This window comes from Leptinotarsa decemlineata, unplaced genomic scaffold (genome assembly GCF_025532065.1).
Source record: "Leptinotarsa decemlineata unplaced genomic scaffold, Ldec_3_MD MMD2_P_RNA_scaffold_4, whole genome shotgun sequence".
NCBI lineage: Eukaryota > Metazoa > Arthropoda > Insecta > Coleoptera > Chrysomelidae > Leptinotarsa > Leptinotarsa decemlineata.
The window spans coordinates 6,189,727-6,206,252 of NW_027412531.1; the positions used below are offsets into that span (position 1 = coordinate 6,189,727).

Genomic DNA, 16,526 nt, shown 5'->3' on the forward strand with positions numbered 1-16,526 from the left:
TTGGGAAGCTGAAGGATTGGTGTATAAGGCTCCAAAGCTTCTCAATTGACCAAACATATTTTCAAGCGGATCCTGGTTCAGCCGTCTTGTTAACAAATAATCAAAACCATTGGACTTCAGAACCTGCCAAATATTCTTCACATTTTTTATGACGAATGACCAATTCTTCAGGCTGGGAGGCCTTCTTTGATCATTTTTCTTTATTCTCTGAAACTTCATTCCATCCAGCAGTAACAGGGCTTCTTCATTCCAAAAACGAAGGTGATCAGAGGTGTCACTTAAACCACACCGTAATATTTTTCCCTTCTCTGGATTTTTTTTTGAACCATTCAAAGAGTCAAATAAACGATCGAAAAAAACAGTAACTCAGATGTATGCTCCACATGGGTTCCGATTTTGTTTGCAGAATCTGCAATAAAACAACAATAAATGTAGTATACACATAAACCTATCAATGTTCAGTTTGATATGTAGGTTTCATAGTAAAAATTGTATCTGATATAAATATAATTGAGCTATGCACCAGTACTAATCAAAATATTTGAAACTGAAATAATCAGCTTTAATCCTTAACAAAAATTATGCAATGAAAAATATAGAAAAAGAGATACTCACCAATCTGACTGACCAACTGAAGAGTTGATGCAAACCTCTGGCTGAAAATGTGAGGTGCATTCTTCACTTTCATTTTTCTAATTTTATTCTCATAGATGTGTTCATCAGTAATATGTGGCAGAACTTTTAAACCGTCAATTGGTCCGTTATCATTTTCATAAAGCTTTCGTACATGCTCCCATTTTGCTGTTTTCCTGACATTATTTTTTGAATAATGTAAATCCTTTTTGATAAAATTATTTCTCATACCTTTCAACAAATGAGGAGGATCCAGAATAGGATAGACTTTGAATTCATCAATTTCGAAAGAACCTTCTCGATATGTGGATATGTTACCACATCTCAAATATTTCTCTTTGGTGTCATTCATTAGACTATTGATGACACTAATATTATTCTGATCACATATTACTGTCAGAGGTTTTAGATCGATGTTTATTAATTTTCTTATTATTTCAGTTAATAACCGTTTCATTTGCAATGTTTTTGCACCACCTCTACTGGAAAAATGGTAAGAGATAGGAGCTTTCCATTGTTTTTTCAAACCTCTGATCATAAACATTAGGACATGATCTGCAATGTAGCTATCAAAAATATCTCCACCCATGTCTTCAAAGCCCTCTATGAAGCCAGTATATTCATTGAAATGAAGACTAGGCAAAATTGACATATCATCAAACAGAACCGCTACATATTTTTCAGAGGAATTCATTTCTATTGTCATTTCTTGAAGTGATTCAAAGATAACATCTTGAATGTCTGGTCTTCCAATTACTAGGGCAAGTAGCCTTCCTAATGTTGACTTACTTGGCAGAACGAATATTTTTGACAGAAGTGCATAACATTTGGGACTCTGTAAAGGGCCACAGAGAGTAACTTTTCGTCAAGAGTAAAACGCCTTAGTTTCTTGCACTTACTTGATTCTCGAAATTGCAATCGAATCAGTATTGCTGCCAAGGAATTCAGCTTTTCCATGTTATGCTCCAATTCATATTTATCCTTGAATGTTTCAGCTTCATGTAATCTTTTGCTAAGGTTTTTTTTACTGTTCCTCATATTATTCATTGTTTTTTGAAATACTTTCACTGATGCATATAACTTTTTTTTTCTCGGTGTGATTGCCTGCTTACAAACTCCTGAATGCTTCAGGAGCTGAAATGGTGACATCAGACAACCAATAGCATTTTCTGAAAAAGAATAATGTCAATTACTCCACCAATAAATTAATTGATATGAAAACTTATTCGTGAAAACGCAAGATATGGTAATGAAGAAATAACCAAACCAGTACATACCATTAGAGGAATCCGGTTCCAAAACCAATGTCAATGGCACGGTTGAAGAAGTTGACGGCTGATCTGGATTGAATAGATCAATTTCATCTGAAAATAAAATAGTAGGCAAACTTATTAAAAACTGCTTAGATGAAGGTTCAAAATAATTGTGGCAAATATTCAAATTGAGATTTTTACGCATCTCAGAAGTCACACTAATATGAGGATTGAGATGTCAGAACTGACTGTTAATGATGAGAAGAATAATTTTACCTGAATTGTTTTATTGTTTGGACGTTCAAGAATTGAATGGAAATGTTTTTCTTACCTCTCAAAAATAATGTAGGCACAGCCATTGTTTGAAGTCTACTCGACATCGATGAATGGTATTTAGCATTGAAATGTTCATGACAAATTTTTTTAGAGTGATACACCATTACTGGGTCCATTTCATTGATATCCCTGTCATTGATAGAGTGCACCCATATTCTGAATTTTTGTAGATATTTTCAAGGATTTGGAAATTTGTGTAGCGGTGCAGATGCTGAACACTTTGAAATGCAGCATTTCCTACACGACATAGTTGAAAACGAAGTTCACTAAGAATGATGAAAAAATATTAAATGTAAGAATGTAATAACACTGGATAAATATGTTTATATGAGATACAAACTAACTTATCGGAGAACACCAATAAAAATAATACGTATCAAATTCCTTCCAAAGGAAAAATGTAAACAATCAACAATCGACATAACCTATAATATCTGCAGAGACCCCTATAGGACGGAACAATGAACTACAAAAGCGACTTTAACCTTGATCATCTGCGTGAAACGTCTAGAGAGTAAGTAGTTTGTGATTTAAGAAGAAAAGGAATATTGTATTTTGAGGTTATATCGGTGTTTATTGTTTTGTGTATGAATATTTTTTTTGTATTCCTATCAGATTTTTGTAGAAATTAAACCCAAAATCTGAGACAAAATGATATCAGTACAAGGAATCAATCAGTCAGGGATTCCTGACAAAATGTGGCAGCCACCATTCGTACAGTTTGAAACTACGATGGGAGAGTTTACAGTGGAGTTATATTGGAAGCACTCTCCCCAAACATGTCGGAACTTTGCAGAGCTTGCTCGAAGAGGCTATTATAATAATACGATATTTCACAGGGTTATAAGAGATTTTATGATACAAGGAGGCGATCCAACAGGAACGGGTAAAGGAGGACTTTCCATATATGGACAGACTTTCAGAGATGAAATACACACAGATTTGAAACACAGTGGAGCTGGTATATTATCAATGGCCAACTCTGGCCCTGATACAAACGGATCTCAATTCTTCATAACCCTTGCTCCTACTCAGTGGTTAGACGGAAAACATGCTATTTTCGGAAGAATACACTCTGGTATGAATATTGTAAAAAGGATAGGGCTGGTAGAGACTGACCGAAATGATAGGCCTGTTGATGAGATCAAGATACTCCGAGGAAAGATCTTGAAGAATTAACTGGATCATAGGTTACTTATTTATCTTCTCCCATTTTCATTTGTTACTATAAATAATCAATAAACTAAAAAGTTTCCATCAGATTTGAAAACAGCTGATCATTTATAATGAGGGTTTGAGGGTTTTTAAACAATCATTTCAGATTTATTGAAGATTTCTCATCAAAAATGTTACCAAAATAATAATAATAAATGTCAATATTTGATGAATACCATAGAGCCGTCGACCAAAGTCCTTCAACCAGTGTACAATTTTTAAATATTTACAGTGATTTTTACACATGCTTACATAATAGACTTGAGGTACATTATATTTCTGGAAAAAAAAGTATTATAAATTAAAAGAGTGATTTGATATTTTCCCAAATAGTTTTTTCTGGGCAATTTGGTTGGTTGTCCCTCATCTCTTTCCCTACATAATGCCTGCAGGATCTCCCAAGTCAGTTTCATTTTTGGAAAAGAGGTTTCCTAGGTATGATAGTCTCTCCTTTATAGGTTTTACTTTTGTAGTTCCATACAGCAGTGCGTTTGAGGGAATGAGTAGTATGTTCTGAGGGAGGAGCATTTTGGTAAATCTCTTAAGTGTGGATGTTTCAGCTGTTTGGAGATTATTCATTGCAGGATTACAACTTGAATAAATTACATGTGCATATTCGAGAAGTGGATGACAGATAATTTTATATATTTCAGTTGTAGTTTTAGTGTTGATTCCCCTTTTTTTTTAAATGTCAGACTCCGAAAGTGTTCACCTCTATTGATACATTTCCATTTAATCATTTTTGTATGGCTCTTCAAGTGGTCAATGTTAACTCCCTGCATCTTACCATTATTCGAATAATGTGTTTAGTCATAAAAATAGACACCTTGAATAAAATTTCTTGTTGATTTTATAAAAAGAATTTGACATTCTTACATTCTTAAATTGCACATAATTTTGAGCACTAAGTTTCAAAGATCCTTCATAAAAAAATGCTGAATTTTCATGTTTAACCAGCTGCAATACATTTCCAGATAAATTTTATGTTACTTGATAGGTAGAAAATATCTACCATAATTCTTTGAGATGTATTTGACTTTTAATATTTCTGTTACAAATATGTGAAATGCTCTCTATGAGAGAAATCAAATAAGTCTGATAAAGAGAATTGAGATTTGAATTGAGAAAAGATTCATACATACTGAGAAAATAAATATTTCAAATTCAAATTGGAAACATTCAGCTCTTCTGGTGGCATCTGGCAAATGCCTGTCAGAAAATGAATATTTTCCCGACAATACCACAAATGGCATTGCTCCTTAGTCTGGCAGACCAATTTCGAATTATTACTCTTTGTCAGTCAGATTTATCCAAGATAGCAGTGCTGTCTGGTACTTAGTACTTTTTACCATAGAGGAACGTTGTAACAGGTGTATGATAGCAGTGCTGTCTGGTACTTAGTACTTTTTACCATAGAGGAACGCTGTAAAAGGTGTATGTTTTGAAATTCAGTTATTACTCTTCAACACTCTTTAAGACCTATTTCATTTCTGTTAGAGTTTTAGTGCAAGGAAAGCTTCTTAAAAATGTTTGAATATGTGGTGGAGCTTCAATGAAATCACTTGAGTGCTCTACATCACTACTGTCTTGGTTAGACAATTGTAATATTCCAAAAAAATGCCTGTTGGTGTTCACTCAGTTCATTTCAGTGAGATCGTGCTGCTGTACAAAGGAGAAGGATCTTCGAGATTTTCCTTCGTGAGGAAACTTGCACAAATGCTAGTCGGATATAATCAAATGTCCATCATAGTATCTGCCAGGAAAGTAATTGTCCAGCAAGAATGTACTAGATCCTACTCTGTAGGAATGTTGGAAATGCTGAATGTTTAGAATTTCAATTCGAAATACTTATTTTCTTAGGACTCTCTATAAGTTTGTGTAAGTGAAGCATTACCAAACAAGCAAATCATTGGTAACATTTTTATATAGAGGTGGTCGAGAAAACTTTTACAAAAAAACCTAGTATATGACAAAATGAGGTGTTTCTGATCTACTGGAGGTGAATTTCAAGAACTTTAACGATTTAACAATAGTCCAATAGCCCAATTCAAATATTTTCATTCTATTATATAATCGTTATCAAATTTTTCTATCAAACTAAGACATACGATTTCTGGAAAATAGAACGAGTTGAACAGGGAAAATTTGGAAAAGTTTTCAATCGATGAAACTGCTGGGTTCCCTGGATTGATGAACAGTGGATCTATATCTCTTGTACATTGAAGTATACACCATGTATTTCATTAATTTTGTTATGAGAAACTGCGAGATGATTTATTAACTATTTTCAGTATATTTTCTTCCCATTTTTCTGATTTCAAAGTGAAATGAAATACTTTCTTTATATTTTGTTCATGTATTTATTGAATCTGAATCTATGTTTATTTATTCTAACCATTAAACTTCAGATTAACACGACAGACCAAGCTATAACTTGATCAGAACAGAGATGCTATTCTGTATTCATATAAACAAGTATGTATTGTAGAGATTGTACCTATTTACTTTTCTTCTGTAACCCAAGCTGCATTTTTGCAAACCAAATCGTAATGAACATAACTTGGAAAATTGATATTTGTGTGACTTATAATTAATGGAAGCATTCATTACATTATGTTATTCAGTATTTATTATTATACTTTCGCTTATGATTCCTATTTAGACACTGTGCATCACATCACACCCTGCCAAGAATAATGCCACAACTCTGAAAACTGTCTTTACAGTATATCAAGAATAACATTCTCTTACACTGCAAATTTATAAAGCAATACTAGAAGGTATAGGTATATTTTTTTATTAAATAAAACTGTTATTGGACATTTTATTTGGATTCGAATAAAATTTGATTCATTGTATTTTGTGATTATTGAGGATATTCAATCATTATTCTAAGTGGATAGATGATTTTTTCAAGCAACATTAATGAAAACTATCGTTTTTATATGTGCCACCTATTATTTAATAACGGAACTAGTATGAGTGCACCTCCGCCATTTAACTAATTATCAATAGTTAAGTTTTCTTGAAATTTAGAACAATGTGGTATACCTATCCTTCTTCCTTTCCCTCTTCTGACTTCCACATGTGGGAGAATGATTTATGTATGGTAAATATTGAATATATAGATTTTCGTTAGTTTTATAACCCAAACAGTAAATGAAGATTTTTGGTTTTGGGTACCTATACCTATAGTCATGAGTTTTAAGAGTAGGAAAGGCATGGGTCTACTTGGTCCAACTAAAAATTTTAATATAATGATCCATATGTTCGGGAAGTCAAACTCGATACGATAACATACAGAATGAGACATGCCAGGTCGGTTTGCGAATCTTGCCCATCTCCCAAAGGCCTGTGTTGGAGAAAGTAGATATTAAAAAAAATGCAAGCAAGTGAAAGAATGCATTCTATCAAGGGTTTTAAACGGTATGAATTTTGTGCACAAATATAGGAGGCCGTACTTATGTTTGGCCATGGCTAATTCTGTGTACCTACTGTGCATTTATTAAAATATTTGGTAGTATTACTGCAAATTTTAAGACATCGTGGAATGAGCGATCATTTCGAGAATATTACTGTGCAATGAGAAGACACAGAAAAATAAGAATTACAACATTCTGCATTTATTCGGTCAAGTAGTTGTACTTGGTATGTTATTTGTGTGAGAATTATTGAAAACAAACTTTTCAGGATTAGGCTTCAGTTTCCTTATAATAAATAACTGATTAACTGAAAAGATAAATGTCTCCGAACTGAATAGGGGTTAAAATGGACACCAATATGTCTTGGCACAATCATGTCGCTGGAATTGCAAAGGCTGCTTCTCAAAAGTTTGAAATAGTGTTCGGAATCAGTACATCTCGAACTTCCCTGTTCAAAAATCCTTTCATTTGGAGAACTGCGTTTACGTGAAATGAACTTCCTGAGAACGTTTTCCAAATGGACTTAATCTCCAGCGATTCAAATCCAATATGAATCACTACTTTCGTAAGGCATTGATCTTAGATCGCCTTAAGGATTTTCCTGTAGTGCTTGTCTTTTGTCCTTGAAAAATATTTTTACTCTTGTAGATGACTAATTTTGTGATCTAGTCTTGATGTCAGAAGTAAATAGTGTATTATGATATGATGATTTAAATAGTGCATTCAATAGCGAGTTTATTTCCTTGACCAATGAGGCGCTCTCTTGGACTCTCTGTTCGCCGTATGGTAGGGGCGGCCCTATCAATATGATCAGCCAATGTTTGATCACTGGATCGTGATCCAGGACTGAAATCCTCTTATCTATTCGGAGAGAGTGCCCTCATTGATAATCAAAATCACCTTGCACTTGCCATACAAAAATATCATTTTTTGAGTACCTAACAATAGTAATACGCTAAGAAGTGACAACGCCTTTATCAGTTGCCTGTTCAAGAATTTTTTTCATTGCTAGGTATTTGTATCACATGGTCAAGACATTGAAAAGTGGTGAAAAAATAAATGAATAAAATTTTTTTGAGGAGGAACCACGACTGAAAGAACATCAGAACAAGAGGAAACATTTTTCTTCATTGCAGCAAAGATTACCACATTTGAAAAACTTCAAACGAACACTGTCTTGACGAATCAAGTTACTTACGAAATCGTTGAACGGTTGAACGATTGAATATAAAGTTCAGCACCCCCTAGCAGCGAAAGAGATAGTAAGGCAATCAAACTCAATTGCAGTGATCGCTTTCACGCGATTTTGAACTCTTTTTACCCAAAACCCAAATAAAAACCAGTGATGTTTTGTTCTGATGCATTGTGAGTGATTAGGGAACGTTATATTCGCGAGAATAATAATTCACCATTGGGAATCTTCAAGAAACTCTCTTTACAAAATCAGGTGAGTGCTTTTAAATAACTACCAAATATATGCTAGCATAATTTAACGCACTGGCCCATTCAAGCCAAAAAATTGACTTTCATTGCTTTCAAGAGTAACAAATTTATTCCTCAATAATCCTAATTCAATAATTTATGTAATACCTACATATAAAAAAATCCTGTCAATAAAAATATATATCTTAGTTTTCGAGATTCAAACTTGATAACACAGCCAACTCTGTTCATGCAACCCACTAAGTTTTTGACATGCAATAAAAACCGGTCTACTTTTTTAGATTGGGTATGACCATTGATTAACTTGTTTTGTAAAAATTGTTGAAAGACAGAAAAAAGTGTGTGGTTATTTTTTTTTTAAATATGACTGAAGTTAGTACAAACACTTGGGTATCTTATTTTTATTCGACATAAAGAATCCAAACAAGAGTTTTTACAAATGTTTTTTCGATTATTTTCTTGGTGAGGTGAATATTTCTCGAATAATTTTGACCTGACTGAAAATACAGGGGGCCCTATTCTCATTTTTTTTGACGAAACCTACACTACAATACACTAATGCAAGGAATATCTCACTTCGATAATTCGGGTGTGCACATCAAGTAGAAATCTTGTGAAATCAATCTGAAATCCTGAAAACGCAACGTAAATCCTGAAATCTCTAATGAAATCTAAAATAATGAGGAATTGTGATTGAATGGCGTTTATTCTACCAACTTACTTACCGACATTCTTCTCACAAATATATATATATATATATATATATATATATATATATATATATATATATATATATATATATATATATATATATATATATATATATATATATATATATATATATATATATATATATATATATATATATATATATATATATATCAATATTAAATTCTACAAAAAGGATTTGAAGCTTAATATCTTCTATTAATTATCTGCGAGCGCTTTCGACAGTTGGTAGTACTGTCATCTTCTGGCACTCCTCAAACTGAACTGGTCATCCTGTTGTCTGTCTCTTTATACGGTCAGAGCGTCTCAACTCAGGTATTACAGGTACTTTAGGTAAATTTGCCTGTATTTGTTCTGCATCAGGTACTCTTTTTCGTGTTAGATCTTCTCAAGGAATGTGTATGGTTTTGTTTAATATATTGAATGTGAGATCTTGTTGTGTTTTGATTTGTACTTGTTCCTCGATAAGTGATTTATGACTGTTGAATTTATGGATGTTCAAGTTTGTAGTTGCAAGGTTTGATTTATATACTGATGGATTTATGTATGCTTTTTTGTGCTCATTGTACCTTTGGATCAGTTTTTTTTTTGTTTGGCCGATATAGAATTTGTTGCAGTCCGAGCATTGTATACTGTATATCCCGTTTTGGTCTTTGTCTTCTTCTTTTTCATAGTTTTTAATTTTTTGTGTTATCTTCGTGTTCGGCTTGTATGTGATGTTGATGTTCAGTGGTTTGAAGATGTTTGTTAGTTTTTTGGTTTGGTGTCCTACGTACGTAAATGCTGTCCATCGTTGTGTTGTTTTGTCTGTTGGGGTGGCTTGATCCTTGTTCTGTATTTTTTGTTTGATTCTGTTTTATCTATTGTCTTTTGGGTGTATCCGTTTTCGTTCGCTATTTGGTATATGATTTTCCGTTCTTTGTTTCGGGCTTCATTGCTGAGTGGTATCCTTAACATTCTATATATGAATGCGTTATAGGCAGCCATTTTGTGTGATGGTGGATGGTTTGAACTTGCGGGTATGGTGGAGCTTGTTTGTGTAGGTTTCCTGTATATTGCCATTTGAAATTGTGTTTTGTTGTGGTTATATCCTATGGTTATGTCCAGGTAGTTAAGTTTTGAGTTGTGTTCTTCCTCAATGCTGGAACATAGTTTTTGATCCAAAGGTACAATGAGCACAAAAAGGCATACATAAATCCAACAGTATATAAATCAAACCTTGCAACACACGCCATACAAAACAAACATAATTTCCCCCACCAGAGATCATAAAACTGATAAAACAACAAGGGACACCGCATGGACATTTGGGAAAACTTGAACACCCATAAATTCAACAGTCATAAATCACTTATCGAGGAACAAGTACAAATCAAAACACAACAAGATCTCACATTCAATATATTAAACAAAACCATACACATTCCTAGAGAAGATCTAACACGAAGAAGAGTACCTGATGCAGAACAAATACAGGCAAATTTACCTGAAGTACCTGAAATACCTGAGTTAAGACGCTCTGACCGTATAAAGAGACAAACAACAGGATGACCAGTTCAGTTTGAGGAGTGCCAGAAGATGACAGTACTACCAACTGTTGAAAGCGCTCGCAGATAATTAATAGAAGATATAAAGCTCAAATTCTTTTTGTAGAATTTAATATTGAAATACTCAAAATAAAGGAAAATTAGTTGCATCAATAAAATATATATATATATATATATATATATATATATATATATATATATATATATATTTCCCACTATGAAAAGCAGAATGTAATTTTGTTTGGTCGATCCGACCAACCGATAGACCGCCGGTTTCGGGGTGATTGCCCCATCATCAGTACCGGGCATGGTCTCTTCAAATTGGTGTGAACCGTCTGAGTATCACGACCAAATGAAAATAATTCTGTAGACGACTCGGCGTTGTTTGAAAATGAAAATTGCTGTTCATTTTCTCACGGTTATCGACTTTTCATGCCTGGCCAGGCAAGTAGGTCCTTCCGTCGACGCCGAGCATCCCACAAGACCAGAGCCGGTAGCCGCCTTGGCTTTCTCTTTCGCGAAATCTACTTATCGCAATTTATTATTGAATCCCTAGGAGTGAGATAATAAGCTAAAACAAAAACCGCGAGGGTACGACTAGCCTCCACGTTGGCCGCTAGGACCGGACTAGAAGTTTCCCTACAAGCACTATCTAGGAGGAAAACAACCGCGACTTTACCTGCCTAACCATTCCTATAGGATACTAATTTCCCGAAAACAGAGGGGCGTTCAAAGCCGCCGATTGTTAGTGCAATAATAATTGTTAGTGGAAGCTCTTATAAACAATGCGGGTTGGCGTACTTCCGGCTGTATTCGCTATGCGTATAGTGAATACGCCGACGGAAGCCTCTTCCTGGGATCTCCCTCGTTGGACTCGAAAGTATTTGTTGTCGCACAGCGACTCTAGTTCAATTGTTAAAGCTGAAAGACTCTGATTGTTTGGTAGCTTTGATAAAAGCTAATATATCACTGATCTCAGTGTGTCATAACGAATTCATTTGGGTTTCAACTACTTCCCAGACACTTGAAAAGAATAGCTCTGTGCAAACTTATTGCGGTTTTTAATCTACGTCGATGCCCAAGATCGTTACTGCTTTATCGCCTCTCGTCCTCCAACTCGCTTACAGTCTGGTAGCTTTCGGTAGCTAGTAAAACTAGAGGCATCCTATCAGGAGCTGCTTCGTTCTGAGACTGCTTCTCAGAACTTAGACCACGAGTACGACCACGTGCTCACTAACTGCTAGACTACTAAAGTCTCAAAATAAACTATAACTGAAGTCTAAAAAGACTACACAAGTCTTAAGTAGACTATAACTGAAGTCAATGACTGCACAAGTCTCAACTAAACCATAACAGAAGTCAAAACTAGACTCATCGTTCATACAGAACGATCGAGAGTTTACTCTCCGCCGATTTTCCTTTTCCAATTTTTTTTAATCTTAGTCCGAGAGTCAGTACACCGTTAAATAAAATATTTATTATAATTAAGCATCTAAATTCTTAGCGTTTCTTGGGTATCGGTGACAATTCCAGCTAGTCATAGAATCTGTCTGCAGTTGATTTAGTTAGTTAGTTAGTTAGTTGATTTAGGATGTCCACTGCGCCACCCGCAGACAGAGCCAGGAAACAATTCCACAAGTATACTCCGGAGTCGGAGCCGGAATAATAATTAATGTTTCCCGGCTCTGTCTGCAGGTGGCGCAGTGGACATCCCACTAAATCAACTGCAGAGAGATTCTATGACTATAGTGGAATTATTTTAATTTGGTCGTGCTGACCATCGAAGTGTGCAGACGTGTCTCAGCGATATAGCGTGTTTTTGCGGATTTCTCAGTGAATGACCAGCCGTGCTGTAGTGTTTCTGGCTCGGTGTAGTTCGTGCGTTGTGTTGTTTTGCGCAAGCGAAAACGTTTCTGGTGAGAACGTTTGAATATTTCTTTTCCGTTACTTTCTTGGTGCTCAGAGCTACTGGTTGTTTCAATACAGTGTTTCAAGTCACGGCAGTATAGAGGAACTGGTATGCAGCCTGGCTGGGAAGGAGAAGGGCGAGATTATTGGCTTTATAAGCCAACTGATCTCGGCTCTTGGTCTGACTCAGTCGGACTTGCTTGGCAAAGCATTGCCAAGCCCTGGGAACGACCGCCACGTGTTGGCGGACCGTGAACAGGGAGTGGCTAATGCTCCACCTACTCGTGACTATTTCTCCGAACGCAAGTTCAGTGATGCTGACAACATGACAACATGAGCGTACTTTCCTTCGCTTCCACCGCCTCCAAAAAGAGACGACTCAATGACGGCTTTCCACCGCTGCCTGATGTCTCGAGACGTCGAATTGACGAATGGACCAAAAAAGTAATTACAGATTAACCAAAGCCAGCTAAAAAGAAGCTTAAAAAGCTGAAAAAGAAAGCGGCTTTGGATAACGTCAGAGACGAGGCTCGGAAATATTATTCAGAATCCGAGACCTCCTCTCATCAAATAGCCAAAGATCGGGCTAATGAGGTGGCCACTTCAAGCAAACTAAGTACTGGTGATGCAGAAATGGACACAAATGCCAAAGAATCAAACGACAGTGCCTCCGAAAAATCTGAAAACACCGTCAAAACTCTACATGATGAGGAACCCACCCCCTACCCCTCTGAAGCAAGACATCCCGTCTTCAGCTTCAAAGGCCAGAATTCCACCCATTGTTGTCCGACAGAAGGACAAATGGGTACCGCTGCTGAAACTGACGGCTCAAGAGAATATCAAGTTCTCGAAAGCCGTCAATCTACATGACGGTATCAAAGTCCAGCCGGAGTCTCCTGACGACTATCGGCGTCTGGCAAGGCTTTTGGTGAAGGAAAAAATCCCTCACCATACTTACTCGCTCCCTGAAGAGCGGCAACTACGTGCCGTTATCAGGGGAGTGCCAGAGCACTTGGCAGTCACTGATGTTCGTGAGGAGCTCGAAGCAAAAGGCTTTGACCTCACCAGCGTCACGCGCATGAAGCGCGCTGGCAAACCTATGCCTCTGGTCCTCGTCTTGGTAGACAGGGACCAGAAGCATATTTTTGAGGTCAAAGACCTCTTAAGCGTGAAGGTTCAGGTCGAACCCCAGCACGCAAAAACTTCGGTGGGTCAATGTCACCGATGTCAGCGCTTTGGTCACTGCCAACGCAATTGCTTGACAGTGCCCATCTGCGTCAAATGCGCTGGCAGGCACTTGACTAGTGCCTGCAAAAAGGCTAAGACTGACCCTCCGAAGTGCAATAACTGCAAGGGGGCACATACAGCCAACTATCGCGGCTGCCCCGCGTACCCAAAGATACAAAAAAAGGGGTAGACTACAACCAGGAAACCAGCCTCCTCAGGGAGACCTGCGGGGTCTGGACGCGTCCAGGAGGGGGTCAGCTTTGCAAAAGCTGCATCCAAGGGCGCAACCAACGTTGCCTAGATCTCTGATGATAGTTTTTTGGAATGCTCATGGCATTCGTTCAAAGAAGCTGGACTTCGAAAACTTTTTAATTGAGAACAACATAGATGTGGCTCTAGTCCAAGAGACACATCTAAGGAACGAATCTATTGTCATTCCAAACTACAGATTCTTTCACAGAGAACGTGTTGGACGTGCTGGAGGGGGAGTTGGCATTTTTGTCAAGCGATCCCTGCAGTGTGTCCAATACGGCATTGACAGTGCTCGATTGCACGGTACTGAGGCTGTGGAGATCGAAATTCAACTGAGAAGGGGTTGTCACAGAATAATCTCGGTCTACAACCCTCCGAACATTCGTCTACTCCCAGAATCTCTGGATGAACTGCTGATGGGAAGCAACATTCCGACAATTGCTGCTGGCGACTTCAATGCCAAGCACATACCTTGGAGCAGAGCCACAAATCGAAACGGCCAAGCGCTCCATGCGCATGTTGACAGACATGAATATCTTGTGCTGGGACCAGATGAGCCTACGTACTATCGCGGGCAGACTAGGCCTGACGTACTAGACATTGCGCTTCTCAGAAACGTCTCTCTGACTAGCGAAATTTACGTTCTGTCGGAACTGGATTCTGATCATAATCCAGTAATCCTGGTACTGGGCGATGATCTTCCTCCCCCTGAGTATCTCGTGAGATCTAAGACGGACTGGGATGTCTTCACAGCCCAGCTCAAAGAGATGCGCGCCACTCCTGGGGTACTCGACTCTCCCGACGAACTCGACGCGGCAGTTGAGCGTTTCGAGCTTTCTGTGAATGATGCGTTTCGAGCGGCCACCTCCAGGGAGGAGTGTCCGCTGAAGAGCTACAACGAGTTTCCCCCTCGTATCAAAGCCTTGATACGAGAGAGAAATCGCCTGAGAAGGCTCTATCAGCGAACCCTTTTCCCAGGGGACAAAACAGCGGCGAACAGGATGGCCAGTCAAACAGGCCATCTTTGAGCACCGAAACGAAAGGTGGGAAGAGCTCTTGGAATCCTTCGAACCTGGGAGTGACGAGCTTTGGCGAGTCACTCGTAGGCTCAGGGGGAAGAAGACTGCTCTCTCACCCATTCACAGAGAGCGTGGAGTGTGCTACTCCCCCGCCGACAAGGCGTTAGCCTTTGCAGACACGATGGAACGTCAGTTTCAACTTAACGTTGACGACGATGACGACATCGATCGCGATATGCTGCTGGAAGACCGGGTTCACCGACTCCTCAGGGAAAATGACGACGACGACATCCGTCCGGCTTCTATGGAAGAGCTGAAGGGTCACATCAAGGCTGCAAAAGCCAAGAAAGCTCCGGGGGCCGACTCAATAACCAACAGGTTGTTGAAGAGACTCCCGGAAAACTGCGTCGAATTTCTTTTAAGTCTAATCAACAGTTCGTTGGCCCTCAGACACTTCCCTAGAAGGTGGAAGCATGCGATCGTCGTCATGCTCCCGAAACAGGGTCAGAACCTGCTGTTCCCGCAGAACTATCGCCCGATCAGTCTACTCTCGTCGGCGGCTGAGCTGGCTGAAAGAGTTGTACTGCAAAGACTCAACGAAGAAGTTGAGGACCGAAATGTTCTGCCTAATGAACAATTCGGCTTCAGGAGGGATCACTCCACTGAACTACAGGCTCTAAGGTTGGTCGAAAATACCATCAGCGAGCTCAATACTAATAAAAAGGTGCATATTGTGCTTTTAGACATCTCGAAGGCCTTCGTCCGAGTATGGCACGAAGGCCTTCTACACAAGCTAAACGCGTTCGACCTACCTCGGGGCCTGATCCGGTGGATCGGGTCTTTCCTGAAAGGCAGAACTTTTCAGGTCAGTGTAGAGGGCTCTCTATCTGACAACAGAGAGATCCTCGCTGGAGTGCCACAGGGGGCCGTGCTCTCTCCGACGCTGTATTCGCTCTATACCAGCGACCTGCCTAGGTCCGAACGAGTGAAGATATCCCTGTACGCCGATGACACGGCTCTTCTCTCATCTTCCATGGGTCGAGAGCTCGGCGTCGTCTACATGCAACGTGCATTGGACGACCTCGAGCGCTGGTACCTCGATTGGAAAATCCGAGTAAACCCGGAAAAGACTCAGGCGATAACCATGGGAAGATAACTATCTTCTCCGGCCAGAAAAGTGAGAATCTCTGGAAGGGAGATTGACTGGCAAGCGCGGGTAAAGTACCTCGGCCTTTTGATAGACCGCAGGCTCACTTGGAACCCGCACATTATGTACGTCAAATCTAAGATGGAGGGTCGGATAGCCAGTCTGTACCCTCTGATCAATAGAAAATCAAAGATGACTTTAAAAAAACAAAATTACGATCTATAACACGATGTTCAAGCCTGCCATCATGTACGCTTCAGGCGTCTGGGGACAAGCGGCTCCGTCCAACAGTTCCATTTTGGGTAGGTTGCAAAATAAGTTAATTAGGATGATTGTGAATGCTCCTTGGTTCGTGCGGAATGAAGCCATCCGCAGAGATTTGCAGCTGCCTTCCA

General features: G+C 38.5%; 2 protein-coding genes across 4 annotated transcripts; one reads left to right on the forward strand and one right to left on the reverse strand.

Annotated features, from left to right (window-relative positions):
• Positions 1-213: 213 nt before the first annotated feature.
• On the reverse strand, positions 214-2,756 carry LOC111515130 (transposable element P transposase). 3 transcript variants are annotated; one of them, XM_074186744.1, is made up of 5 exons: positions 2,218-2,756; positions 1,911-1,997; positions 1,533-1,802; positions 616-1,468; positions 214-409 (listed from the first exon to the last, which is right to left on the reverse strand). In XM_074186744.1, exons 1-4 carry the CDS (start codon positions 2,336-2,338, stop codon positions 1,419-1,421), a joined length of 528 nt encoding a protein of 175 aa, XP_074042845.1. In that variant the 5' UTR covers positions 2,339-2,756; the 3' UTR covers positions 214-409; positions 616-1,418. The 3 variants fall into 3 exon arrangements, with proteins under 3 accessions (XP_074042845.1, XP_074042844.1, XP_074042843.1); XM_074186743.1 differs by having other exon boundaries at positions 616-1,802; XM_074186742.1 differs by having other exon boundaries at positions 616-1,997.
• Cypl (peptidyl-prolyl cis-trans isomerase-like 1 Cypl) lies at positions 2,756-3,484 on the forward strand. The gene has a single exon (XM_023171366.2). The coding sequence runs from the start codon at positions 2,874-2,876 to the stop codon at positions 3,399-3,401; it is 528 nt and encodes a 175-aa protein (XP_023027134.1). The 5' UTR covers positions 2,756-2,873; the 3' UTR covers positions 3,402-3,484.
• The last annotated feature ends 13,042 nt before the right edge of the window (positions 3,485-16,526 follow it).